The sequence below is a fragment of the Anser cygnoides genome, chromosome 3, assembly GCF_040182565.1.
Source record: "Anser cygnoides isolate HZ-2024a breed goose chromosome 3, Taihu_goose_T2T_genome, whole genome shotgun sequence".
NCBI lineage: Eukaryota > Metazoa > Chordata > Aves > Anseriformes > Anatidae > Anser > Anser cygnoides.
In genome coordinates, this window is record NC_089875.1 from 39,495,076 (window position 1) to 39,522,007 (window position 26,932).

The following is a 26,932-nucleotide window of genomic DNA, read 5'->3' on the forward strand; positions in this document are numbered from 1 at the left end:
TTCTGAGCTTGGTGATGAGTTTTTGAGAGGGAAAGGGAATGTATTGTTGGGAGGGTGGTTTTTATTTATTTATTTATTTATTTATTGTCAAAATCAGTTCGCTACTGAAAGGAAGTGTCTGAATTCCAAAGACAGCATTTTAACTAGTGCCGTAGCTAGGTCTTTTGTCTGCTAAAGAACAAAAAACAGTTTAAGTCTTTTGCTTAAACAAAAGACTGGGAAATATATATTAACGGACACTATCCATTCTGAAAAACGGTTTCAATAACTGGAAGGCTTTTGGCTTCTATTATATAATCAGACCCAAATTATAAAATGACAGAAGCTGCATAATCAAAATCTCTTAGTTAGTCCTAGTGTGTTGAATGGCAGGTTGAAAAGCCGGAAGCTGGTCTCTTGGTGAAGAGCAAGTTCAGCCCAACAGCAAGGGCAAGCTTCCTTACCAAGAGGCACCTTGACCTTCTCCACCCAACCTGTATTTCTGCTTGGGATTGCCCTGGCCCAGGTGCAGGACCTTACACTTGGCCTTGCTGAACCTCATGAGGTTTGCACTGGCCCACCTCTCAAACCTTCCCAGGTCCCTCTGAATGGCATCCCTTCCCTCCTGCATGTCAACTGAAACACACAGTGGTGTCATTGGCAAACTCGCTGAGGATGCACTTGATCCCACTGTCCATGTCATTGAGAAAGGTGTTAAATAGTGCCAGTCCCAATATTGACCCCTGGGGAACACCACTCATTACTGATCTTCACTTGGAGACAGTTGACCACTCAATAACATGAAGTCAATGCCTCAGAAATAAGCATATATGTGTTTGGCTGGATCAGGGCCCTAATCTCAAAAATAATATTAAGCTCCGTGGTCTTGGCCAGGTCAAAACTTGAGTGGACAATATCCTGAGCAAATAAATGTCTTTGGAGAAGATTTAAAGCAACTCTCTTGTATCCACATGTGATTGCGTGGGCAATGGAAGAGGCCCAGAAAGACATGAATTCATTTCTCATCTTTGCCACTGTCTTTTTTTTTAATGTCCTAGTAGAGATTACTTTTCCTTTTGTGCCTTGATTTCTCCCTCTTTGGAGAGTAGGTGCCCGTCCTTGTATACAACAGCTCTGGGACCATGGAAGCTATTAATTGTATTGGGACTCTTAGCAATGTTAACTGTTTAAAAAGAAAGTAACTAGGATTTCAAGGGTTCTAACTAAATCTTTATTAAGTTCCAAAAGAGTATTAAGTGCAGCAGAAACAAATCTATAAACCTTGGGTGTTAGACTAAAATTTTCTTTCTGAAAATATGGCAATGCCAATAGATGAATAAGGGCAGTTTAATTTTAGAGCACTAGTTATTTTGAAAAGTTTATAAACAAGAGTTAACGTAGTTAAAATGCTTTAGAATAAAACATACTAGAAGACATTAAAAAACAAGTTGTATTTTTAATCTCTTACAGTTAATTTGCTAGTGCTACAGGTGTTATTATAATGATGTTAAGTTTAATGTTAATCAGTAGAATAGTGTTTTCAAATTGTGTTGTGGAGAGCCTTGTCAGTAACTGTAGTTTAGCAATATGTATGTTGTTTGATTTTAGGGAATATTTGAAGTTTTAATGAAAGAGGAGCTGTGCCTGTTCTGTTTTTTATTTTTTTTGCCAAGCCAGGAAAATAAAAATGTAGTATACCACAAATTTACTTTATCAAAATACTTTTTTCACCAGTGTTAAAGACTACTAAACTTTAATCTTTTAATGTATTAACTTCACAAACATACTAGATTTTCTGAAATAGTTGTAAAATTTTCCATACAACCCTGTAGGAAGATACTGAACTGTTTTGTTTTGTTTTTTTAACAGTCAGAAAGTGCCCAGTTCCCAATTCTAATTTATACTAGATGTTTGTATTAATGATTTACTTTAAAAAAACAAACAAACAAAAACTTTGAAAACCGCATTTATATTGCTAAGGTTGATAATTAACAGTGATAATAAGTTCAGAACAGTTTGGAAGTACTTGATTTAGTTGGATGCAGTGAAAAGGAGTCATCTCTACAATGTTTGTTTAGCTTCTTGGATCCATGTGAATATGTGAATATATATATGAATTTGCAAACATTTTGAACAATATTGACAGTAAGATCAGGGAGCCTTCCAAAAAGAACAGGAAATTAAATAATAATAATAATAAAAAAAAAAAAAAAGCATAATCCTCCTCCTTTTCTTAACTACATGATCCTAGTCAGAGCCATATGCAAGTAAACAAAGCAGAACAACTAGGTAGCTTAAAGCAGTTGGAAAGGGAGAATTCATATGCAGAGACTGCAATGTAATAAAATGCCAGCTGTAAAGGCAGACCTTTACAGAATGCCTGGGAGTGTGCATCTTAAAGAAATTAAATGCAAGGATGAGAGTCACAAAGAATGAAGAGATTTCATGCTTTCCATCCTCACCTTAAAGACTGACTCCACTTTTCTATGTTTAATGTTGCAGAGCTTCAAAAGCTTAGTTTGCTTTGCTACATTAACAGTACATCATCTCTGCATTTTACTGTTTTGGGAAGTGCAGAGCATGGCAGTTGGCAACTTCAGAGTGAGTTGTGAGGTGTCCAACTGCTGAGAGCCTCTGGGAGCAGATGTTGAACCACGGGCCCAAACCTGACATTTTTTTTACGATTTGGGACTTTTTCATAAAGAAAAGTGCTTATGTTAAGTGCTTATTTTTTCCTTATCTATTCTCAGGGTTGCTCTTGTGGAAAATATTCCTGAAGGGATCAACTATTCAGACAGTGCACCATCTCATTTGTCTCTTTTCCAAGGCTGGATGAATTTGCTAAATATGGCTGAAAAGTCTGTTGACATAGTATCTTCCCAGTGGGACCTCAATCACAGTCATCCATCAGCATGCCAGGTATGTTCTAGACTAACAAAAGGGTGGGACTTTAACAATCTGTTTTTCTTGTTTCACTATTACTTTTTTAGAGCTGCAGCCCTTCCCTATAGCAGACCTATTTGTTTGGTAGTTTAAAAAATGATTAAAAAATATTTTCTTATGAGGATTTTCCTGACAATACATTAGTTTTCTGAGAGTGGTGGCACACTGGACTAGCAAACATATCCATCACATATTCATATTGCTTCCATCTTAGGAAAGGATGTAATTGTGTAATCTTTAGAAACCTGCAAATTTACACCTGTATTAACACATCCATAATTTGGGAATATCCATAAATCCATATACTTATTTTCTATTTGATGAAACTGATCAGGTAAAAGATCGAATATGTGGATTAATTCTGCAGCCAAATAGATAAGTAGAATTACACTTACAACTCATCTGGTACTAAATGTATCACATGATTCTTCATATCTTTTCAAAATGGATCTTGGTGGGGGTTCAGAATTTCTGCAATTATGTGCAATAGGAAAAATTATAAATCATACATAGCAAATGAGACAGTCATTACAATGATACTATGCCAACAAACACATAATTCTTGATAGCAATCCTCTTAGAAAGGTGGTAAGGGCAGGTTTCCACTTAATATCACCCTGTCAAACTAAGATACCGAAGAACTGAGAGACTGAGAATATCTCTTTCAACCAAATGGATTCTTTGATGGAAAAAAAAACCACTCAGTTGACATGGAATTGGGTTAAAATGACAGCAGGGTAACTGTAAGGAATCTACAATACTATACTATGTCACAAACTTTTCACTTTCCTCTCTAGTTCTGTCGATGCTATGCAGTAAAAATGCCTTTTGCTAGCTGATGACAATGACTGGTATTCTGAGCAACCAAAGATAGTATTTCAAATAGCCTGTTTTCAAATTGTGAATTAGACGCTACTTCTTTTTAGAGAGGCTATAGCCTAATTGAAGGGCATACATTCACTTGTCTTCAGAATAAATCTACTGCATGTCCATTCAAATGAGTGAAAACTTGAGGTGAGCAGTCAAATGGAAAATGTAGCCCAAACCCTTCCTTTTACAATGCTTATAAATATTGGAATATAGTTAGTGAATAAAATTATTGAGTATCAAAATATTGAGATTTTTCACAATGTAATTATGCAGCTAAGCTTTATTTAAATTTACTGCGTAAGAAACTTCAAACCCATGTACTGTCATTCAAGCAGATGAATTCAAAGACATAGTGCTTTAGATGTTTTCAGGATGTGCATGAATTGGTATGTGCATGAATCTTTAAAAAATTTTTTGTCTGAAAATATTCAACATGTCATTTGCTTCAAAACCAGCAGAGCCTAACAAATCCCAAACAGAGAGTAAAAATAGCAAACTGGAAATTGGGATTTCAGCAGTTAAGCATCAAATCCATTCACTGTTCCACATTTTCATGCAAAGTAAAAGCTATAAGATATTGCTGAATGTCAGAGCAGGGAAAGAAAGAAGATACATGTAAGTGGATTTGCTCCTTCATCCCCAAATACACTGTTCAGATCATAAAAAATTAGACATTTTTTATAATATTCTATTTAGTTATCTATTTGGAATACATAGGTCTTACAAAAGCAAGTAATTACTTCTGTTTAAAAAGTGATTAATATTCCAGTCATTTCCTCATTTGTACAGCAGTGTGGGCTGAACAGCTGATAGATCTTTCTGTCAAGTTTGTCTATTCATCCTAAAACACTGTGCTGTTATTGACCAGACTAATTGCTAAAGAAATTGACAAAGAAGCAGAGTTTTTTAGCAAATCACTGCCCTGGAGAAGGTATACCAAGCTTAGTGGGCGAAAGAGGGAAGAAAATTTGTATTGTTGCATTTGCATTCTCCACTAATAAAATGAAAGAGAAATTTGAGAGGATCTTCAGTTATCCGGTAATTTTCAGAAGTGTAAGTCAAACATCCTTGAGTCTTTACAAATCTGAGTTCAGGAGTAATTTGCCGTCACACAGGAGAAGTGTTACGTGGAGGGAGATGCAAAACTTCTAGCTTCTGAGGTGCTTAGTGAGTAAGTTCTAGTTGTTCCCTGGATGATGCTTGTTTTATCAGGGACTAAGGACATAACCGTTTTCCATATGGACCCACATTCTGCTGTATAACTAACAATTTTCATTTTGTGAATATTACAACATATTATAAAGCAAATTTCTTTATGAGAGCACTTTAACAGATGTGGATTTTTAAAGAAGAGATGAGTAGGCTAGATTGCTTTTTCTCAATTTATTATAGGGTTTAGCCATGTTCTCTACATGTGTGTTTGTGTATTTATATACACACATAAATCTGTGTCCAATATACATACTGAAGAAAAACACAGCAGGAAGTTTCTGCAGTTTTGTATACAGACATGAATGCATATATATATATATGCACATCCAATATATATATGGACTATAGATAAGCATGTATGCTTTTGTATATATAAAATTGCAGAATTTTGTGCTGTATTTTTCTTTATTTTTGTTTGTGGTTATGTTACCTTGTGTCCCTACCAGTTGCCTCGCCATGTTTTGTGGTTCTAAATCTAAAGAAACAGTTATTGCTGACTGAGCTGTCCAGGTTGCAGCTGCTCTGCTCATGCATCTGAGTTTATAAGTCTTGCTGAATTGGAGTCTTCAAATGAAAATACATGATGCTACAATGTTTTGTGTGCTTCCACAGCTTAGCAGGTCAAGTAAACAAATACTTGTTTGGCAAAATAATGAGTAAGCTTTCTATACCTGCTTTTCTCGTTCAGAGGAAAAATGTGCTTTGGCATCTTTGTGTTCTCATCTGTGCATTTTCAAGATAGCAGGGTAGTTACACAGAAGGCTTTGAGATTTTTGGAGAATGCGAACATGTGAATCCTCCTGTGGCAGTCTGATGTTCAGAGATATCAGAGGACAGTGGAAACAATTTTGGAAGATAGCTTATAGTTCAGTTGCAGTGAAGGGAGAGGTGAACATAAAATCATTCCAATTTCACGATTTTCACAATTCATTTCCTCTGAGTCATCTCATGTTTAGAAACATTAATTCAGAGTGACCTTATATAGTTTCAGCAGGTCTTCTCTTGCAAATTTCATTTTAAGTTTAACAAGTAAGAGTCAATGCTATCATGTTTTATTGGTATTGCCGTGAGTAGCCAGTTCTCCCTGGATGGATATTTGCAGAACCATAAGATGATCAGAGGATAGGCCTGTGTCTGACTTTTACACTCATCACACAGACACCAGGTGATTCTGACTTACCTCTAGGTACCTACCTATTGCGCACTCCCAAATGGCTTGATGGGAGAAGGCTTCCACTCCACCTAAACATGTCATGTAAGCCAGCTGTCCGGCTTTGCAGTGAATCTCAGGGTGAGCTGTGTGTCACTTGCAGACAGCCATCACCCAAGGGTCTTACGTGATTTGTTTGGTAGAACAAATGCCACTGCCAAAGCTTAAGTATCTGTCCTTGACAACTATTAAAAAAACCTAGTGGCTACCAGCAGAAATGGGCTATAGCCAGATATGGAGATTGCAGTGTATTTTATTTTCTGTAAACTCATCTTTACAAAGCCATCTCTCCCCTTCAGGTAGTGGCATTTCCCTGATGCAGCTGCTACAGAATGAGACATAGAAAAGAAATTTTAAAAAGTGAGAGTTTTTATAGTGAAAGCATTTTTTTTTAACTCTGAAATTCCAATAATCGACATTTCCTCCCTTTTCCTTACCTGTTTTGCTAGAAGAACATGAGGAGAGCTTTTGAGTTTCTCTATTCAGCATTACATAGCAAAAGTTGAATTTAGGATTGCTTCATTTATTTCTTCTGTTGGTTTCTGCTGGCAAGCTGTGATTGTTAGTGATGTTTTTTAGATATACCCAAAGGGTTGATCATAGGATAATATTTTAAAATATTAGTAGAATTATATAGAATAAATTCAGAAGAAAAATCTAGAAGTAACCAGTTTTATTCTGTCACAATAAAAGCTAAGCATTGTCTCACAAAGAGCACAATAATTCAATTTTAGAAAACTTAATAAACATAGCATTTTCATGTTTATATATCCCCTGTTTTATTTTTAATGAGGAATGCATACTAACAAAGATGACAGTAAGCAAGGGAAGTCAGCCAGGATAGAATCAGTTTGCCTAGTAAGGGTTAAGAAATTCCTTTGGGGGGAATTTCAGAGCTTTTTGGTAGTAGTAACTTTTTTTTGTCTGTTTTAAATTCACCAGCTTGCTATGGTGTACAGTTGGGACTGATGTTTCAGATGGATCGTAGTTTAAAGCTGCCATGAGAGTGTCTGTCTGTTCATTTGATGTATACATTTTACAGCCTATTTTGTCGTTTTCAGTAGGTTTGCTAACACAGCACTGTGGAAAGTGTAAGAGAATATTTCATCAGGATAGGCATTTTTCCTAATGGTATATTATGCTAAAATGCAAATAAGGTATAAAGTAGCATGCTGCATTTTCATAGCACTTGGCTTGTTACTACTTCTCAGCCCTCACAAACTAACTCCATAGAAATTATTCTGATCGCTGTCACGTAGTTGCACAGCAGCCTGATATTGTCTCACAAAGGAAATGTGGTCTGAATGACAGCATGAAGGTTTATATTCAACAGAAGCATTTCAAATGTGCTGACAGTAGTGACAAAACTCTTCAGACCTTCTGTCCTGTCTTTTTCTCTTTTCATAGAACAAAATGATAAAACTGCAAGTAAACATGTCAGAAAGTGTAGAAACTGAGTTTCAAATTAATATTAATGGGAAAAGAAGGCCAGGTACTTCGACAATGAAGAAAGAATCTCTAGTATCCTACTTTACTGTAGTACATGCAGATTTTAAAGACAAGTGTATTTGTCATAGTTGTACAGAGTGCCTAGACTAAGCCGTGGTGAGAGTTTCGATCCCTGCTGAGGGATGATGCACTGAGAGGAGACAGCAGAAATTATTTCCAGTTCTGACACTGGATGGTGGGGTACTGGTTTTTGTATTCCTGTATAAACGCACACGTTTCTGGTGAGTGTGCTCCTAGTCTTAATCAGCCACAGTTTATGATTCTGTAACCATCACAAGAGATGCTTTAGATGTTTCTATCAATGTGAGGTTTCACCATTTATGAGCATATTATGACGAAAAAGAACATGATAAATGTATAGCTTCGAATGTTCTGTAATGGAAAAGAGATGTATTTTCAGAGAAGATGCCTTGATTGGAACGCAGGGCTGCACTCTGAGTGATCTGTTCACCCAAAAGATGGCCTATTGAAATGGCAGACTGTCTGTAAGAGACAGCTAGGTGGTCTAGCCAGGGTGCTGTGTTGGTCACATCAGCACGTACTAAGATTGGGTAAAACTGGTTAAGGCATGGACTGGGAACTGAGTAGAAACCAGTACAGTCATTGCAGGTCCCAGATTTGACTAGAGTACCAGTCTGCACCAATTGCAGGAAAGACCTTCTAAGGGGACCAGGGCAGCCAGTGCACTTCTGTCCCCCAGGGTCACAGTGGAGCTGATCTCTGTTGTTGGCTGATGAATTCCTGCAAGCCCTGGGATGAGCAGGGAGCTGTGCTGTGGGTTTGAGCCAGCAAGCAGGCATATGTAACAGAAGTAAAACATAAACAGTAGTTTTGAGTTTCCATTGCAGCCTCTGGCTGCTCTACAATACTGAGAAACCTAGTTTTTAGGAGGCTGGGTATTCTTATTTTGCCACATATTTTCAGACATTTGGAAGTGAATCGGGATATATGTCTGTACTGTAAACCAATGAAGAGCTAGGTTCTGTGACTGCTGAAATCCCAGCAAGGCTCCAGGTGTCAGTCTGAAGGTAATTACAGGGCAAAGGATGGCTTTCTGCTTCTGGTTGCGATGTGGGAGGAGGGTTTTCTGTCTGAAGTTTTGTTAGGACACACGACATCAGATTGCTTCATCCCAAACTGTTTTGCATTGGTTGTTTTTGTCAAACAGAAAAATCCTTCTAAGACTTTTAGAGTAATATTTTGTATGGAGAATTCTCTAACATGGTCCTGTGGAAAGCTTTACCTTCCACCTAACTGAAAGTTGATATGATTTGCTTTTTTGCTTTAGCTTGACATACGAGATTTTTCCTCGCAACCAGCACAGTACTGAATCTCTGTGAGCTATGTAGCTAGGGCAGACACTTTGCTGATTAAACCCAAAGATTTTGTGTATGCTACTGCTGATTGTAAGTGGTGCCTGCTGTAGCCTGCTCAAACAGCAACAAGGAAGCGGGTTCTAAATCTGTGGCTGTAGTAACCACAGCACAATATCCAATAGTACATTGGATATTTTATTCTTTTATTCTGCACACCATATAGCTAGATGCTTCTAACCAAGCATTTTCCTTTAACTTAAGTTATTGAATCCAAAATTAAACATTTACACTGCAAAGGTCTACTTTTTCTTTGCTTGTTGGACATGGAAAAATGTGACTTGATTGAAAATTGTATTTCTCATATGAAACAATTACCTTGATTTCTGTTTTAACGTGTATACAAATGAGTATGAAATTCCCTTTTTTGTTCTGTTAGAAATAGGGTTGACATAATAAAGTAAAAGCATTGTAAAAAGGAGAAGTGTATGAAATACATTTACATTATTGTTCTCCTTCCTGGTATAGCTCATCTGAAAATGAACATGTGACCACAGGAAAATGTTTTGTACTATGGTTAGAACCACTTACAAAAAAAACCACTCAATACAAAAATATATGTAATCTGTAAGTCTTTTCCTTGCACTTTTTATCCTAATTTAACAGAATGTAATTATTTATAAGAAAGCTAAAATAGAAATACATTTATGAAGCATAAAGAACTGGACACTTCATTCTCAGTGTGTCACCTGTCATTGATGGTATTGCACAGTCTGGGAAAAGGAGGAAGCAAGTTTGTCGTTCAGAACAGTAATTTTCTAACCTTTAGGGTAGATTTAACCGTATTTTGGAACATACTTACTCAGCTGTTATACAAAATGTTTTAATGTGCATCTTTAATTTTTTTGATGTTCTACTTAAAAAATTATATCTTAAAACTTCTGCTTTCCTTTCCTGTTTTTCCTAGGGTCAGCGTCTTTTTGAAAAATTGCTTGAACTGGCATCCCGAAATATTGAGATAAAACTAGTGAGCGATATCCTGCCCGTGGAATCAAAAGTATTAAACGACTTGAAAACAAAGGGTAAGACCAAGGTCTTTATGTTGTTATGCTATTGACTGCTACGTAATGTTTCTTTTACTTTAAATGCAGACTCAAATGACATACATAAAATGCAAACTGTTGTTGAGCAGTGTTGTCCAATAATTCTTTAGCTCTCTTTGGTGCATTGCTATCAAAAATCTGAAACTTTTACAACTCTCACTGTAGCTGAAGTAGAGGCTTGCACTTTGCAAGTGGTTAAAAATGTGGTGTGGTGTTTAGATAGATTTTTAAAGCCATTATAGCCATATTAATAGTAGGCAATGTAACCTGAGATATTGCTGTTACATCCTGTGGGACGAGATAGTTTCCTCTTTTTAAGCAATAGCAAAATAATTTAGTAAACTAACATGTCTCTGCTACTGATGATTCTGAAGCACTGGAAAATACTGTCAGTCAGCTTTAGCTAACTGGCACAGGTTTCTGTGCTACAGGTATTTCTCAGGTGCCTACTTTCTTAATGATTGTTTGGAAGTTCAAAATCCCGAACCAAAGAGGGATTACATGCTGACACTACATGACTAAACTTGCTTTATGTAAAACTGTGTGGAAAAACAGCAAAGAGCGTTTAAATGCTAAAAGAAATTAGAATACCTAAAGAGTTCTAACAATCTCACACACATTTCTCCTGAATAATAACACATTAATTATTCTATATAATCTGATAAAAGTATGATTTTTAGGGGTAGGATATATCTTTAAATGGCAGAAAGAACCTCTGTATTTTGACAACAATCATTTTTGACAGAGATTTATCTAATATATGGATCACAAAGGGAATTCTAAAAAAATAAATTAAGCGGTTGCTACTTGTACCAGCACCCTAACATAACATGTCTTTGTGTGGTAAAGAACAAAGAACACACTTTTCCAACAGAAGTTAATCTTAATTTAACTTCTTTGTAATCTCCTGACCAAGAAAGTAAAAGAAAATTACTAGACGAAGTCCTGGTTCATTAGAGATTACCTTTTGATCAAAACTGACACGTTATTTCAATGTAATAACCGTGGAGACATATCACTTCATGACACTGCCTATTCCAGGACTTTGATTATTTCTGTTACATGACCAAAAATGATACTCATTCTTTGATAACCAGTGAGTATGTATCAGCTTTGACAGACATCTGTGAAGTAAGGAATTATGTTTTTCTGATGTGCTGAAAAAGAAATGTATGTTTTAAGAGCAACACCGATGAAACCATCTTTGAAAAACTGGTTTCATTTCCCTGTGGCTCTAGCGTCCCAAGTTTCCCCCAGTCACACACAATTAGAGGTAGAACCTGTAAATTTATATTGATGTACCTGGCAATAGATAATTTAGATGCCATTTATTTAGAATACAAAGTATCAAAAGCTATCCCCTTTCCAAAAAAAAGAAAAAAGAGAGAGATGAGCTAAAATTTTAACCAGGGAAGGGAACTGTGCTTGTCATTAGTACTTCTGTCAGTTTGTGGGAGATAATCAGTCCTGTGAGCTTTTTGAACAAGTAAATAAAACATAAGCTTATACTATTTTATTACCTTTGGTTTCCCTTATGTCTTATTCAGATTCCTGAGACAGGAAATTTTAGAGTATTCAAATGAAGGGATCAATATATTTGAGTGCTCTGAGCTACAAAGAATCAAAGTCACTTCTCTGTAGTAATTCTTGTGAGTTTTGCTGCCATCCTCTTTGATCTTTGTAATTATAGGCCAACTGTTGGCCTTTTCCAAAGATAAATATTAGGACTTCCTGCTTTTCTCACTGTGAATGATTTTTTTTATTCCATGTTTCAGTTTGTTTATGTCTACAAATTCAGATATTTCTGTTAGAATGTCCTGATTATGATGTAGTGATTGCCAGCTCTGTTCTCTTGCATTTAGGTTGGTTTGGTTTTTTTATTCCCATTAAAACTGGTTAAATTTTTATTCAGTTCTGCATTCCTGAACAGAGAGAACTTAGTTTTAACATGCCACTTTCAATTAGAATATCAGATTTAATTGTCTTCATTTTATGTTGAAATGAGCAGACCTTGTATGAACAGATGACTCATGGTTCGTCTCACATGGTGTGTCCTGCTTGTGTCAAGTAGAAGTTCACTGGTATGCTAGCTATGCTACTCCAATTTCCAGTAGTTCAATAATAAGAATAACGCAGTGGGCGGAAAATATATCTGTATTAGCTTTTTTCACATCTGCTGGAGAAACAAGGACAGTTACCTGCTACCGTCATCTTAGCTGATGGCAAACATGTCATTACACTCTACTATGATATGCTGGAGGGTTCATCTACTAAAATTATTAATCTCTTTTCTCGTGAGGATCTGGCCAGCTGCATCCTTAGAAATTAGTCAGAATTGATTCCTGAAAGGGAACTGTGACTCATCTTTTGGACACACATATTCATGAAGATAAATATTTTTTCCCCTGCAACCGGTCAGATTTATCTTAGAAAGTATGTTATGCACCTTTTAACTAATTATTTTCTCCAGTGAGAAAGAAAGCAGGACATCAATAGCTCTGCCAAATTTTGAAGCTTCTCAAGATGGATAGCCAGAATACATTTGGCTGAATTAGACCCAAAGTCCCTCTTGTGGCATGTCTGAATTGGGCAGAGGAGGGTCCAAGCCCTACTCCATGGTCAAATGGAGCTGGTTGTCCCTAAGCAGCAAATATGCTTGGAGCCCAAGCCACAGGCAGTAGTGTGGAGAGAAAGCACATACAAAACTCGTTGGGCTCTGGGAGTTTCACATATTCATGAGCCCGTCTTCCCCTTGCTAGGTAAGCACAGGCTAGCCTCGTCCTTCTAAAGCAGGTTGTATGCAATAGTCAGAACATGCTCTGTTGCATCTCAGCACGGATATTGAGACTATATCTGCCAGCCAGATTATTCTATCAGGTATTTCACTTTTCTAGACAGACATGAGTGGAGTCCCCGTGGCTCTTCTCCCCATTTCTGATCTCCTGCAGAAAGCAGCTTTGGTAGAACTTCCCAACCCACGAGCGCATCCTAGTCCTCCTCGCACATCCCTCCTGTCCCGCAGCCCCCTTGCTGGCTAACAGGAGAAAGTTGAACTCCGACTTCAGATTTGAGCTGACGGGGTAAGATAAAGCACATCTTACATGGACAGGAGAGCAAAACTGACCTGTCATAGAATAAAATAAAATGAGTAATTTACAGAGCGATGAGCGATGTCAGTACAGAAATCTGAGCTAGCCAGGAACCTGCAGGTTTTGTCACTACCTTTGAGCCTTTATTTGTCACGTTTTTGTGCTCCTGACTCACTTGAGCTAGCTGTAAAGCAGGATAGTTTGGTGACAGAAGCAGTCTGGCAGCATCAGAGTGAAACAGATTGATTTACTGTGCCCACACACCTAGAGCTGTGGTGATAGGAACCTCTGGGTGCTGGGATAATGTACATTTGCTAATAATTGTTGCAGTGTGGGAGTGTTATTTCGTAGCAAAAATAAGCATTTGGAAATGAGGAAATACTAGCCCCCAGAACATATATTTATGATAGATTTTAATTACATTATCCAATGCTATCTTTTAAATGGAATACCTAACTGGTGCTTGCTATAATCTTACCACATTAGTTAATCAGAAGGCTTTTCCATTGTATTGAATGAGAATACATCAAACATTTAATGCCTGAGGGAGATGATGCTCATTCAGGGGATATTATTTCTGTTAGTAATGGGCAGAATCTTTTTTTATCTTCGTATTTAATGCATGTCTCCAGGCTTTCTTTATTGCACATCTGCCAGATCCTGCACTGAATATAGAATGATTTATTTCCTCATAGGCTTTTCCATGGTGCTGCTTGCTGTGGTATCTGAGTGCTCCGCAAATACAGTATTAATGAATTTCTTTTTACATCACTGTTAGGAGAGGTTGGTTGATGCTGTCTCTCAGGGACAACTAGCAATTATTAATTCCAGCACAGGCACCAGAAGTCATATTTGAGCATTTGTTTTTTTTATAGTTGTAATTAAAAAAAAAAAGTCTAAACTGAAAAAAATGACCACATGTATGTTCTCCCAGCTAATATTGTCAAAATTATTACTAAACAGGCTACAAACTATGATGCTGTTTTTATAGTACCTTTAATAATATGCAGTGCTAGGGTGAAGTCTTGATTCTCTTTAGTTAATGTTAAAGCAACATTTCACTTTCACCTGTGTATACAAATAGTATGCATATATGTGTATGACTGTCTTGTGAAAGGTAGGTCTGCCTGTAGGCAAAATGTGGCTCACTGTGGAAACAAACATGTTCTTTATCCTTCATGTGCTGTGACAGTGGCTTATTAATGCTTGTTTTCAAGGTTATTGTTTTAGCCTTTTCTCAGCTGTGCTTCAGTGTACTAGATTGAAACATTTCTTGTAACCCTCCCACTCCTTGCACATAATTATGTACCACTCTTTGTTCCTCAGTAACATTTGAATGGTATTGTCTCCAATTAGCAGGTTGTTGTATCATTTCTTACGTGTACAGAATCCAAATCCCTTGCTAATTACAATATTATTTTAGCTGGCAGTGTTAATGCTTTTTAAGACATGCCAATGGATTTCCTTCCTTCAGTTTATATTGCTTCATTCCTTTTCTTTTTGCTTTTTTTCCCTTTTATGAGTCGTTTCTCAAATATTTGCAAGGAATTTGTTTTGTTTTGTGAATGCTGGCTCCAATAGATATGGAGAGAGGAGTCTGTCCATATCACAAATGTGATTAAAAAATCAGATAATTTAGCTTACAGCTATTAAATGTTACTGATGAAACTGAAGAATAATATGAAGTCTCTGTGCTAACGCAGGCTCTAATCATTAGATCATATGTACAATTCTGAGTCACTGAGCAGTTTGTGCACATTTGCCCAGGATTATTCTCTCTCCTAACCAGATGCAACCAAATTAGAAAAACAGAAAAGTTATATTATTGTGGGGAGACAAAGAAATCAGTAGAAAGTAGAACTCTGTAAGCTTTTTGAGCTTTTATTTGTGCACTTTTGGATTGCAAACACTAACAGATACCATTCTGTGACAAATCAGTCTGTCTGGGCAGCTGCATGATCCCAGCCTCCTCTTTGCCATCCTCACCATATGTTGTCCCTACCTTCTTTCTTGCACCAGTGATCATGTGGCAAAACAGTTCAGGGGGATGGTTTGGCTACAGACTGCTTTGTTTTGTTGGCTGGCTTAATTCTAATTTGCATTCAGTTTCTGCATTGCTCAGTGTATGATCTCACAGGCATAAATGATGGGTACAACACAGAGATAGGAAACATGTGGCTGGGGTTGGCCATGGAGGCAGGACCACTGGAACCTGGTTTTGCTAGGCTTATTCTGCCAGTTCATGTAATTTCTAGGGATTTTTAGTGTTTAGGGGTTTGTTTTGTTTTGTTTTGTTTTTTTTCCTTTACTTCTGTTTTAATGAAATTGTTTCACAATGGACAGCAGTAGTGAATATGATATATATCAGATGAAATGTGTTTAAAGCTGTATTCTGTCTGCTTCTGTTGGCATAGTTAAGGTCCAGAGTAGTTTGAGAGCTGTCAGGCTTGTGGGATGTGAATTCTTCTCTACCTTCAGCCACAATCGCATTCCCTTTCTCTATTCCTAGTTGTGAGGGAATGGGAAGAAGACTTCATAATTTTAACATATTATATAGAACGACTGAAAAAATTGTATTATGTTGTAGAAGAGATGGAGAATGTTTGATAACATCAGCCCAGTTTCTTCTTTTGAAACAAGCTGTCAGTTAAGCACTTTTTTTTAACCTAGAGCCTTTGTGTACTGCAAGCCTTAGGAATGTGGAGTCCTCCATTTCATAGAAACACAGAGTCATTCAGGTTGGAAAAGACCTCTAAGATCATCTAGTCCAACCTTAAATTGGGAGAAACTTAATTTAGGAGAAACTAAAATTTTTCTTTTGAAAAGATAAAGCTATAGGAGTTAGGTTGCCACATCCTGATGTGCTCCTGTAAGTGTAAAAATGTTGGGGTTGGTGGGGAAAAGGGGAGGTTGGGGTTTTGTGAAAGTGGATGGTATGGTAAACTATGATGAAATTAACTTACATTCAGCCCAGAATATTTGGTTTCGGTATCAGAGAAAGTGTTCCAAATAAGTAGACAGTGGATTTTAATCAGATTATGAAAGAGAAATCATAGGAAATTTTAAGACAGAAGTAGACAGGCCTCTGTGTGGAGTGGCCTTATGAGTATTCAGCTCTGGTGCATTGGAAAGGTCCAGATTGGTTTAAAGACTGTTTTTAATCCTTCCAAATGATTATAGAAACTATAACCTAAGCGTATCTATTTAAATAAGACTTTAATCTATCTTCATGTGAAAATAATGCTGGGAATAAACGTAAAAAACATTGCAAAGACTTAAAAGGAAAATACACTCCATTTGTACAGTGGGATGCTGGAATCCTGAATTTGGGTCTTGAAGAGATTTCTGCTTGCCCTGATGGCCAGTTGTACAATGTATCATAAAATTAACAACAGCTGACAGATGCATGCTCCATAGGAGTGTAAAGAGCGTTTTTAAGAGCTCTGAAGTTCAGTTGATGGTTATATGTAAGGCACTGAACGGAGTTGTAGCTCCACTGCTTTCTTCATCAGTCTTTCCCAGGCCAGGTTCTGTAAGACTGCGAGGAAGGGTGTTGGAGATAAGTTTCTGCTCTTTTAAAATTTAGAACCAAAAATAGACTCATTTTGTCTTTGATTTTTCAGGAACTAGTAAGCAGGATCCTTTGAGAGGACCAGGGGTTAGTCCTCCTGAAGGAAACAAGTAATTTGATCTGAGTTTCATAGTGTTAAACAATGATGGTTCAGTTTCACATTGGAAATTCAAGTATTCAAGTATCTACCTAACACTAACATGCAGAAACTCCTGTTTAGCTGTTTTTTTGTTTGTTTTGGGGTGGTGGTGGTAAACACCTTTCTGTTTCAGTACCTGAACTCCTTTGCCTCAGTTTATGTTGCTAAATGTGCACGTGTCCACTGAAGTCTTGATAGGAAGGAAATGTTCAACATTGGTTTTATGCCTAAATCCCATGAGGACTCATAAGACGTGTTTCTCATTTGTTTCAGCTGGGGAGCTAGATCCTGCAGTGTAAGGTAAGCCAAGCCATGTCCAACCTTATAAATCATGAATGAAAAAAGAGGGTGGGTAAAATTTTTATTACATCTTAGAGTCACATGTAGGCAAACAGAATGTTTTTGACATAGAACATCTGCCTGAATTCTGGAATACGTTCAAAATCCTGCTCCTTCTGAAGGTTTCCAAATTTTCAGCTTGAAGGAGTTACTTACCTTACCAGACACATGACAGAAATAAGATTGTGTAAGCTAGTATGGAAGATCTTTAACCCTAAAATAGGGTTTATGATAACGAAGGTTTGGAAATTGTAGAGGGTATTCTGTACAGGAGCTCCATGGATCCTTCCTATTTGAGCTCTAACAGTTTGCAGAAATTCTTCTAATTTCTGTCTCCATTTAAACATGACTCTGTAGTAGTCAAACATTTATTTGAGATGGAAGAAACTGGCCTTCCAGTCCTTGCTCTGCTTCTGCTCCTTCTGCTGCCCACTGATATTTTTTGAAGGAAAAGTCTCACCCTTATTTGTGAAATAATTATTTTAAGCTTCTGATTGTAGGACAGTATTTTGAAACTTGATTGAAGAATGAGTCCTTCTGTGCAGTTCTGAATGAGGTGTTGAGGTAAATGGCACAGTTTCTATTGACATTGCCTACTATTTAGTTTAAATGTCTTTTACCTCAAAAAAGTAAGGTGCTTTACTCCAGTTTTTATTACAGTTCTGTAGAAAACAGTGGCTATTCTGGGAATAAAACTTCTGTTGGACATACAGATATCCTGAAAATAGGCACCATAATAGATTGTGATGTGAAAGAGTTTCCTCTTATGAGTCTGGAACCCACCCACTTTAAGAAGGTTTAGGCATGATCTGCCTTACAAAATTCTCTAGCATTAGAAAATTAGCAGTATGAGGCTGTCACATGCATAACTAATAGAGAGAAAACAAAATGTTTTAATTTAAATTCTGGAAGCCGCTAGGGTCTTGGGTTGTACTGGCTTGTTTTGGAAAGAGGGAGAGTGGGAAAAAGGTTCACTTTTATGCCAAAAACTCTTTGTGCCCCCAAGAGCCAGACATGCAAGTGACAAATTCTAATTCTAAGGTCTACAGCACCTGTGTCTGTAGACTTCCCTTAGAAATGAACGCCTTTGCTGAGAGGAATGGTTGTGTTCCCAGAGACAGCATCCTCCCATTGGTAGTGTGTACTTTTGCATTATATAATACCAATCATTTGCTTTCCGATATCTGTAGCCATTGTTTAAAAGAACCATAGTTAATACTATTGTATCTAACTTGATGAATTAAGATTAGATATACTCTAAAGCATTTTTAAAATGCTAGGTGTTTAGTAGAAATAATTTAATTCTTTGGCTTGAAAAGTTTTGATTGAAAAAGTCTTTCACAGTTGATCAGTATTTTGGTAGATATTTGCAGTTTGCAAATTCCTTTGCATTTGAGTCTGTTACTAATGCATATGCATTCACAGATTTGGCAGAAATGGGTGCACTTGTGTTTTGTAAGTTCCAGAATAGCTACTAGTGTTGGTAATCCAGCCCTCTTGTGAACAGCCAAATTGTTTTTGTCTAGTAGTAACTAGTCAGGTCCAACATAGCAGGTTCACCTCACAGGGAATAATTCCAAATCTTGTTTGATAGTTTGCATACTGGAATGGATTATTTTTGCATGGCAGTAGTTGGTTTGAGTCAGTGACACTTTTTAGTACAGAGGAGCCAATAACGGGTGGTATTAGCAGAAATTAGTTATGACATTTTAACAACATATGGATAGCATGCAAGTACCTACCTACTGTTACTGGAAGAACTGGTAAGAGCTGCCAGGACTGCTTGAGGTCAGAAAACATTTATTAGGTAGCTGTGCTTCCTTTGCAGAAATGTTGGTACCCCATAATTTCTCATGGTTGCAAAAGCACTAACACTATCTCATCCTGAAAAGAGCTGAAAACCAATGGTGTTTTTATAGGGGTTCAAAGAAAGCCGGTTAATTTATTGTTGATGAGTTTTCTTTTGTCCATTCATATAGTTTACGTATGTTTCTTATCCACTTGAAGCCTGACTGACTTCCTAGAACTGTCTTAGTCAATTGCTGCAGTCTTGCTGGTACGATTAGCTCTGTTTCTGATTGCTACTGTTTGTGAGCATTCTTCAGCTTTCCCAGTGATGCTGAAATTTTGGTCTCTCACCTCATTCAAGTTTTTGATGTCATCTAGACTATAATGCAACTACAAATGTGGTCAGCTCTGGAAAGAGCCCAGTCTGAAGTGGCATGACACTGACACTTGGATCTCTGAAGTTGTGTATGTGTTTTTAAGTTCTTTTCACTTCTTTGCAGCTTAGTTTAATCCATACGATACTTCTGCTCTGAACCTGCAATTAAAATACTATTCAGAGTTATACCAGAAGTCATCAGAAGTATCTAAGAGCAGTAATAAATGTCCAAACTAAGCTGCTGGTGCACCATTTAGTTTTCCTTTAATGAACATTCTGGAAAAGCTACTCATATGCTACTAATTTTTGGTTGCTGCATACAGTAAGGTTGTACCATAAAGTAAACCCATGTGACCAAATCCTTCTGTCTTACACAGCATTAGTTAATAAGATTTATCTCTGTAACAAGAAGTTGCCACTATTATACTACTACTGATCTTTCTAGTAATCTTCTGCATCACTTTTAAAATTAATCTTAGGCTTCTACTGCACTATGGTATTTTATGAATTTTTACACAGCCTAATGGTTGGGAATTAGATTACATTAAGCTTGATCTAGAGTAATTCATCTGGAAGAAAACTTCCCAGAATGATATCTCTGCATTACTCTTCATCATTTCCATCTCTCGTTGCACACCCTTATAGAGTGATTGTCTCTAATGCTTGAACTTGAGAACAGAGTGCATTCAGCATCTTTTCTGTCCTTCAGGTAGAATATTAACTAAATATCATGTGAAAATATAAGTCTTTATGTACTGCAGAAATTGATAGTCACTTCTATGACTCAAAACAAAACAGATCCCACTTTCTGGTGCTTTTAATCTAAGTAGCTATGTTTGCGTAAAGTGATGGGAAAAATACCAGTAAAGTTATAGGAGTGTATAATATCTGTACTAAGCTTCAAAGTTGTGTCAACAGGGTATTATTAAGATTGCAATGACTGGCTTTCAAAAATGAGATTTTGTAAGCAAACGGTCACAAAGCAACTGTTTTCAGCCATCAGACAATGGCAGCAGACTGAAGGTCTGTCTTCTGTCTTGCTGGAGTCATAAGAACCATACACTTATAAAAAGAGCATAACAAAACCAATTGGAGTATGATATTTCCATTACCCTGTATATTCTTTTAGCAATTCGTAGATTAGGAACTCCCTTGTGATGGAATTTAGCAATTTGTTGTGGTGTTTGATTTTCAACAATCGCATTTGAATCTGTGCATGTTTTTGTCATCTACAAAACACTACACACAAGTACCAATGTATTCTGCAGCTTCAGTATCCATTGTTCTTCACAATCTTTTCAACTTGTTTTTTTTTTAACTTGGAAGAGTTTATTTCCTTTCCTTTCCCCTCCCCTTTTTATTTATGTTATGTTACGTTATTTTATTTTATTTTGCTCTCTTGAACTCAAATCTACTTATTGAAGGATGCCATTTCCTAATATTCTTCTTTAGCCTGGTTTCAAACTGTACTTACATCATCTCTTGGGAGAGGTGGGTTTTGGTAATAATATGTTTACAACTGAGTCTCTATTAAAATGTTTTCAAGTATTGCCAGGAAGCCGGTAAAGATTTTTCTCTTTGGTGGCTGATTTCCTCTTAGTGTATATTCTTGTGTTCTGAAGATCTTCTTTCTGAAAATAGGTATTACCAGAAGGGGCTTAAGGGATGCAGCGTTATAAAGACACTGAGTTTTAGTGTAGTCATCCTTACAGAGGCTTTTTGGTAGTTGCAGCTTGAATCAATACTATGCATTCCTCAAAATAAATCAGGAGTTGCTACTCAGTTGGTGCATTCTCTAATATGAACATGAAACAGTCACTTATGGTATGTAAAATATATCCTCTGCATCCTGACCTTTTGTGCCATTAAACTGTTTGCGCTATGATGCAGAATTTAGGTGAATGTGATACACTTCTTCCCACTGAACCCTATAAAATTCATTGTGCAGAGGTACTTATGCTCATGTAAGTATCCATATAGTATTTTATTTTGCTATCATTTTCATTGTGTAGTCTCATCTTTTGCTTAATGAGCACTCGTCAAGACCTAATCTGCAGACAAATTTATTTCCTTTTTTTTCTTGTGATGTTAACACTGAAATAAGAGTGCTTCATGAATATTCAAGAATAGATGTTCATCATTCTCACAGAAAGTGGAGGAATAGCTTAGTTCCCATTTTACAGATGAAGAAATGACACAGAGACAAGTGCCAAGACGTCCACTTATTTTGATGCCAATTTGTGACACAATCTGTTGATTATTTTTTTTCCAGAGTATTTATCATTGCGTAGCACTTAGTGCACATCAATGTCATTGTGAATAAGACTAGGTAGACCCTAGGGGCTCAAATTAAGTCCTCAGAAATTGAGATTTGTGCCTGCCCTGCCCTGACTTCTCTCATACAGAGCAGCTTTGTGGAACATCAGCTGTGGGATCCAAACATTCTGGGTAGTTTTAAGCCACTTAAAATATGAGATTATCTTCTTTTTCATTTTTTTCCCCTCCTCTTAAAACCTAGCCTTATTTGCTCCATTTTGCCCATTTTGCACCACACGAGAGAGGTCCTACAGCAGCAGTCTGCTTTATTCCAAGGCCCTCCCTAGCAGAACCATCTCCTGTGCATCATAGGACCCTGTTGATGTCTGGTACTGCTTTCAGTTTGATCTCTCATTGGTTTTGTGCAGAAGTTGCCTGCTTGCCTGTGCATTCATTATACTTCACGTCAATAGTCAGTCATGGTCACCTTCAAGTCTTTAACATTTCCATTTTACACACATTTTATAGTCCAAATCTACTTGATTTCCCCTTCTGTCTTTTCTCTATTCTGTCATCCCTCAGGCTTCCCCGGCAGGGTGTCCAGCTAGCGACTTCAGATGGGCCTCTGAAGTGATGGCAGTGCTTTCTACTGACTTTTAGAGTGAGTGCCTTGACGGGATTGGCATCAAGTTCACGATGTGACTGTTGGGACTAGAGCTGTACATGTTGCCTTCTGGCCCCACTCTCATAGGGACCCTAGTGTAAGGAAAGTCCTACAGGCCTGGTGCTCTGTTAGTTGAATAATATAATAGGATCTTTAATTCTGTCCTTCACAGATGGCTGCAGATGTTTACAATGAAGAAATTAGATGATACTTCTGATCTAATCCTGCAGGACGCCAAACTCCTCTGTGATTTCAGTGTGCTGTCACTTAAATATTGATGGTACATTGCACGTGTCCTTTGCTCAGCTAATAACATAGAATGTGTGGAGTTGTGGCTTTCTTTTATTTTGCTTTCTACATTTTAAATAGGCTGTTTGGTTGAAAGTCGATCTGTGTTAAAAAGCTGCTAACTGACAAGCTATTGATTTGTATCCCTTGTGTATTTCCCCAGAGACAAAGCATTGTTTCCCTACATCCTTTTTAGTTTTCCTCAGTTCATTGTGTGGATTTTTCTGCTTGTGGCACTAAGGAATGTCAATTTGTCTCTAAAATTTCTCCATTTTAATGTATGAAGCATCTGTGTAACCAAAACAGAATGCTGAAACCCTCACAAATGCATTCAACAAGATGGCCAGAGCAATAGTAAATCAAGCATGAGTCACTTCAGTCAGTTCCAGCAGAGCTGCAGTGTCTATCTGCATATGCTTCTATAAAAGAAGAGGCTATAAAAATGCCTTGTTCTATTAAGAACCTTAGACCCAGGTTCAGTTGTTGTTTGGAATAGGAAAGCCAAAAAAAAAAACAAAAAACAATTCCCAGAGCCCTAAACTGTAAGCAATCTTCTTTGTATACCTTTGGGTTGTATATCATGAGTTAATACCTGCAGGACATGCAAAATAAAATAAGGACCAAACTGGGCACCCAAAACTGTGAATACCCTTAAAACTCCAAGAAAAATATTATTTTCATTCCTTTTTTTTTTTTTTTTTAAAGGCTTGGAGAATATATCATGCTGCATATGTAGTTAGAGAAAAAAAAATGTTTCTCAACTAATTGGAGAGTGGGGGAGTGTATGAATAACTGAATGAATATATGTGATACATGAAACAGTGAATTAGTAGGCAAGGGCAAGAGTGAAATGATAAACTGAGCCTGAAGTGGGAGAGAGGGAGGAAGAATGACATTGAGGGAAAGTAGTGGGGGAAATGAAATAACAGGTAGATCTATGAGGAATGAATCAGATGAAAGAGAAGGGCAGAAACAGAAAAGTGAGTAATTAATTAGGAAAACATCAGAAAAGAATACTGGTAAAAGGCCAGGCATGTTCTTGGTGGGCTTGTGACAAAGTAGATGAAAGCAGAGAAAAATAATTGGAATTGAGATAGGAATGATCTGGAAAAAAAAATTAGAAAAGTCAAAGGCTGACTTGGCAGGGTAATAGGACAGAATCAAAGGAAAGAGTTGGGGAAAGATACTGCTAGAGAAGTGAGAAGTAGTAGAAGGAAATGACTGTGCCACTGGCAGACCCAGGTTGGTTGGTTCTGGCTGTGCCTCTTCTTTCCTTGTACAGCCATGGCCAGGTCAGCCTGTTCTTCTGGCTTTTTGTAGCCTGGACATAATATTCCAGAGCTGTTCAGGCCATAAGTTAATGCAGGTGCAGGAAGACAATTCTATTATGAAGGTATTGTAAAAAATAAAAACCAGTGAGCTAGGACCAAATAATACTGCCCTCTGAGGAGGCACAGTCTGTCCTCCCTTACCTCCTTGCCAGCCCTGCAGCATACTTTCTCACCTTCTAGAACTGGGATTTCTCTTTTGTGGGAAGGAGACTGACAAAAGCCAAAGCAGAACTGCAGATGTCTGAGGACCACATCTTGTCAGCAATTGCACAAGTGTTGTTATTACTAGTCAACATTTAGAAGTGACTGATGCTAATACTGAAGGGTTTAGAGTATATAAATGTCAGAATGAAATGACGTTGATAAAGTCAGAGATAAATAGTTGCTGCATTTTTTTAAGGGATTTAACCCTGAAATATTCATTCATAGAGGGCTGTGATTCTCATTCTTCATGAAAAAAATGTTCCTGCGTTCTAGGATGTTTCATCTAGGAAGTGTATGAATCAATCTAGTTCTTCATAATGCTAATCCAAGTAAAAAGTCTTTGAAAGTAGAGGGGAGCAGTGTGTGAGTTTACTAATCCCTTTATTGTATTTAAAATAACTTTCTTTTATAGCAAAAACTTATGCAATTATAATTAGGCAAAGAGAAAAAGCCACAATCCAACTTTAGTAATGCCTTTACTGATAGTGTAATAGTCTTCCTTTAAGTGGTAATGTGCTTTGTCGCCTGAATCAGCTAAGTAAGAAAATTACGTTTCCCAATCTGTAAAGCAATCACATTTATAGCTTCATCTAGTAAATGAACAGCCTACTCTCCAATAATGGAGAACAAAAAAATGTGGAAATTAAAATTATATATATATTCTGTCAAACTGTTGTATACTTGTTGTCTTACAGACTTTACTGAATCATAAGACTCACAAAACAGATTTATATTCAGAAAATGTAATTTAAATTACCATTTTTCTAGAAAAATGCTGAGTTCTGCTAAGGGAAAAGAATTGAACTGATCATCAGTTCTCTTACTATTCACAGTTTTATTTAAAAATCTATGATTATTGATATGAAATACCTTAAGTAGCTCTAAAAGAAGTAAAAATCTGAAAAATACTGATTCTGATGTCAGTGTCACATCTGTGCGAAATGTAAGGATGTCTCTCATGCTTGCTGCATCATGCAGCAAAGCCCCTTAACAAAGGCATGAATATAATTCTAATGTAATTATTAGAGGGCAAGGAAAAACTGTTTGGATCTTTAGAAGATACTCTGAATTCTTTTGCATTAAGACTTTTTTTTTTTTTTCCTTTTACAAATAGCCTAAAATCAGAGTCCTAAACTTTGTCCCAGCCAGTAAGGGTTTCTCTAGCAGATACAGTACAGAAATCACTGGCTTCAGGACAGCAAGTCCAGGTGGGAAAGTGCAGAGTTGAAGCATGTCAGCTTTCCTGACTTATTTCATATAATGAATTGTACGGTTGGCTGCTAGCATTTTGTGGGGTAGTTGTGTATCAAAAATATACTGGGTGGCAGCCTGTGCCTTCCAAAGGCATGGTTGTAACATGTATGTGCCTTAATTAAGAGTAGAATAGACGCTTTCTGGTGGAAAATGTAGTGTGGAAAATGTAGTATGTAAAATTCTAAATTAACAACTAAAAATCTTACCTAAAAAATCAAGTACCACAGGATTTAAGAAAACAAAGGGAGAAGAAAGGAAAGAACTATTACAGTGCAAATGATAATAAAAGTCAAAAAAAGCTTCACGGGTTATTAATAAAAATGTTTTACGTGGTGTTAAGAAGGTTGTTTTACTTTTAAAATTAATGTGGTGATATATCCTGCATTGGAGTAAGGTACTTCAGGCTTCAATTCCCGTTTCCAAATACTGTTTTGTTAATGTATATAGGGCTTCACTGTGTTTCGTGGTTTTCCTTACGGAATCTCAGTGCTTTATGGCCTTACAGAATGAGAAAGACGTGAGTGTCCTCTGGAAACTGGATTTCTGTCTTTGGAAGGACCAGAGGTCTAGAGTCCTACGAGTTCTTTCCATATTTGCAGTCCAAAATTCAGTGCATAGCTTAGTTAAACATGCATGTATGTGATTAATCAGCTGAGCTACTTGCTATCTGTCGGGAAGCTTGAGTGGAGCGTGCCTGTGCTGTATCTGTTCTGCAGGTGAAGAGGAGACCTCTTATTTCCCTGTAATCGTATTTGGCATGGTTTGCCCACCCTGTATTAAGATGGACCTACAGTGTTTTGTTCAGTGAATCAGAAATTGTGTTTAGTTGCTATGAGTAGGTTTTACAAAGAAATGTTGTCAGGCATCTCTTACGTCTCTCCTGTGACATGGGGCAGGAAGCATTTTGGTTATTTGTTGGATTTTCTGCTGAGTAAATCGAAAGGGCACAGCAGTCAGTGCAAAATGCGTTCACATGGGTGAGAGCTGTAATGCTCTGATGCTGAACTCTGTCTACAGCAGGGTACTTAGCTGAGAAATTGGTATTTTGATTACGTGGACTAGCACCAAAGGCCGACATTTGAAATCGTGGGAGCCAGTGTCTGGATGTGTTTGGGTATATGTTGCCTTGGGAACTAACTAGCTCCCAAGATGTCACTGAAGTTAAACAAGGAATTGAAAGAAATTAATTCTGACCTTTCCTTTGTTCTCAAGGATTTGCCGTCCCGCATACCATGAGCAAACTGCACACATGCAGATCCCCTGATGGGTCTTTTCTGGATCTTCTCTCTTGCTGTGAAACCCTGCTGTAAGCACGTGGGAAACATTGTTGCAAGCAAATGCCATTACTGCCCTCATATCTCCTTTGTTTGCATGATGCAAATGGTTATGCGAGATGAAAGGCAAACACATACTAGGATTTGGAACTGAGGCTGAGATTACATGGACGTATCTTTAAATGGCAGCACTGGCCTAAGCAGTTCCTGCATCTTGTTG

At 37.2% G+C, this 26,932-nt stretch overlaps 1 protein-coding gene across 35 annotated transcripts in view; it reads left to right on the plus strand.

Moving 5' to 3' along the window:
* The window catches only part of PLD5 (phospholipase D family member 5), a 317,558-nt gene that overhangs the window by 241,209 nt on the left and 49,417 nt on the right, over window positions 1-26,932 (plus strand). For all 35 annotated transcript variants that reach the window (XM_066993942.1, XM_066993946.1, XM_066993949.1 and 32 more), the window contains 2 exons: window positions 2,730-2,898; window positions 10,004-10,118. In XM_066993942.1, the coding sequence (XP_066850043.1) occupies window positions 2,730-2,898; window positions 10,004-10,118 (284 nt within the window). The remainder of the gene's footprint in view (window positions 1-2,729; window positions 2,899-10,003; window positions 10,119-26,932) is intronic.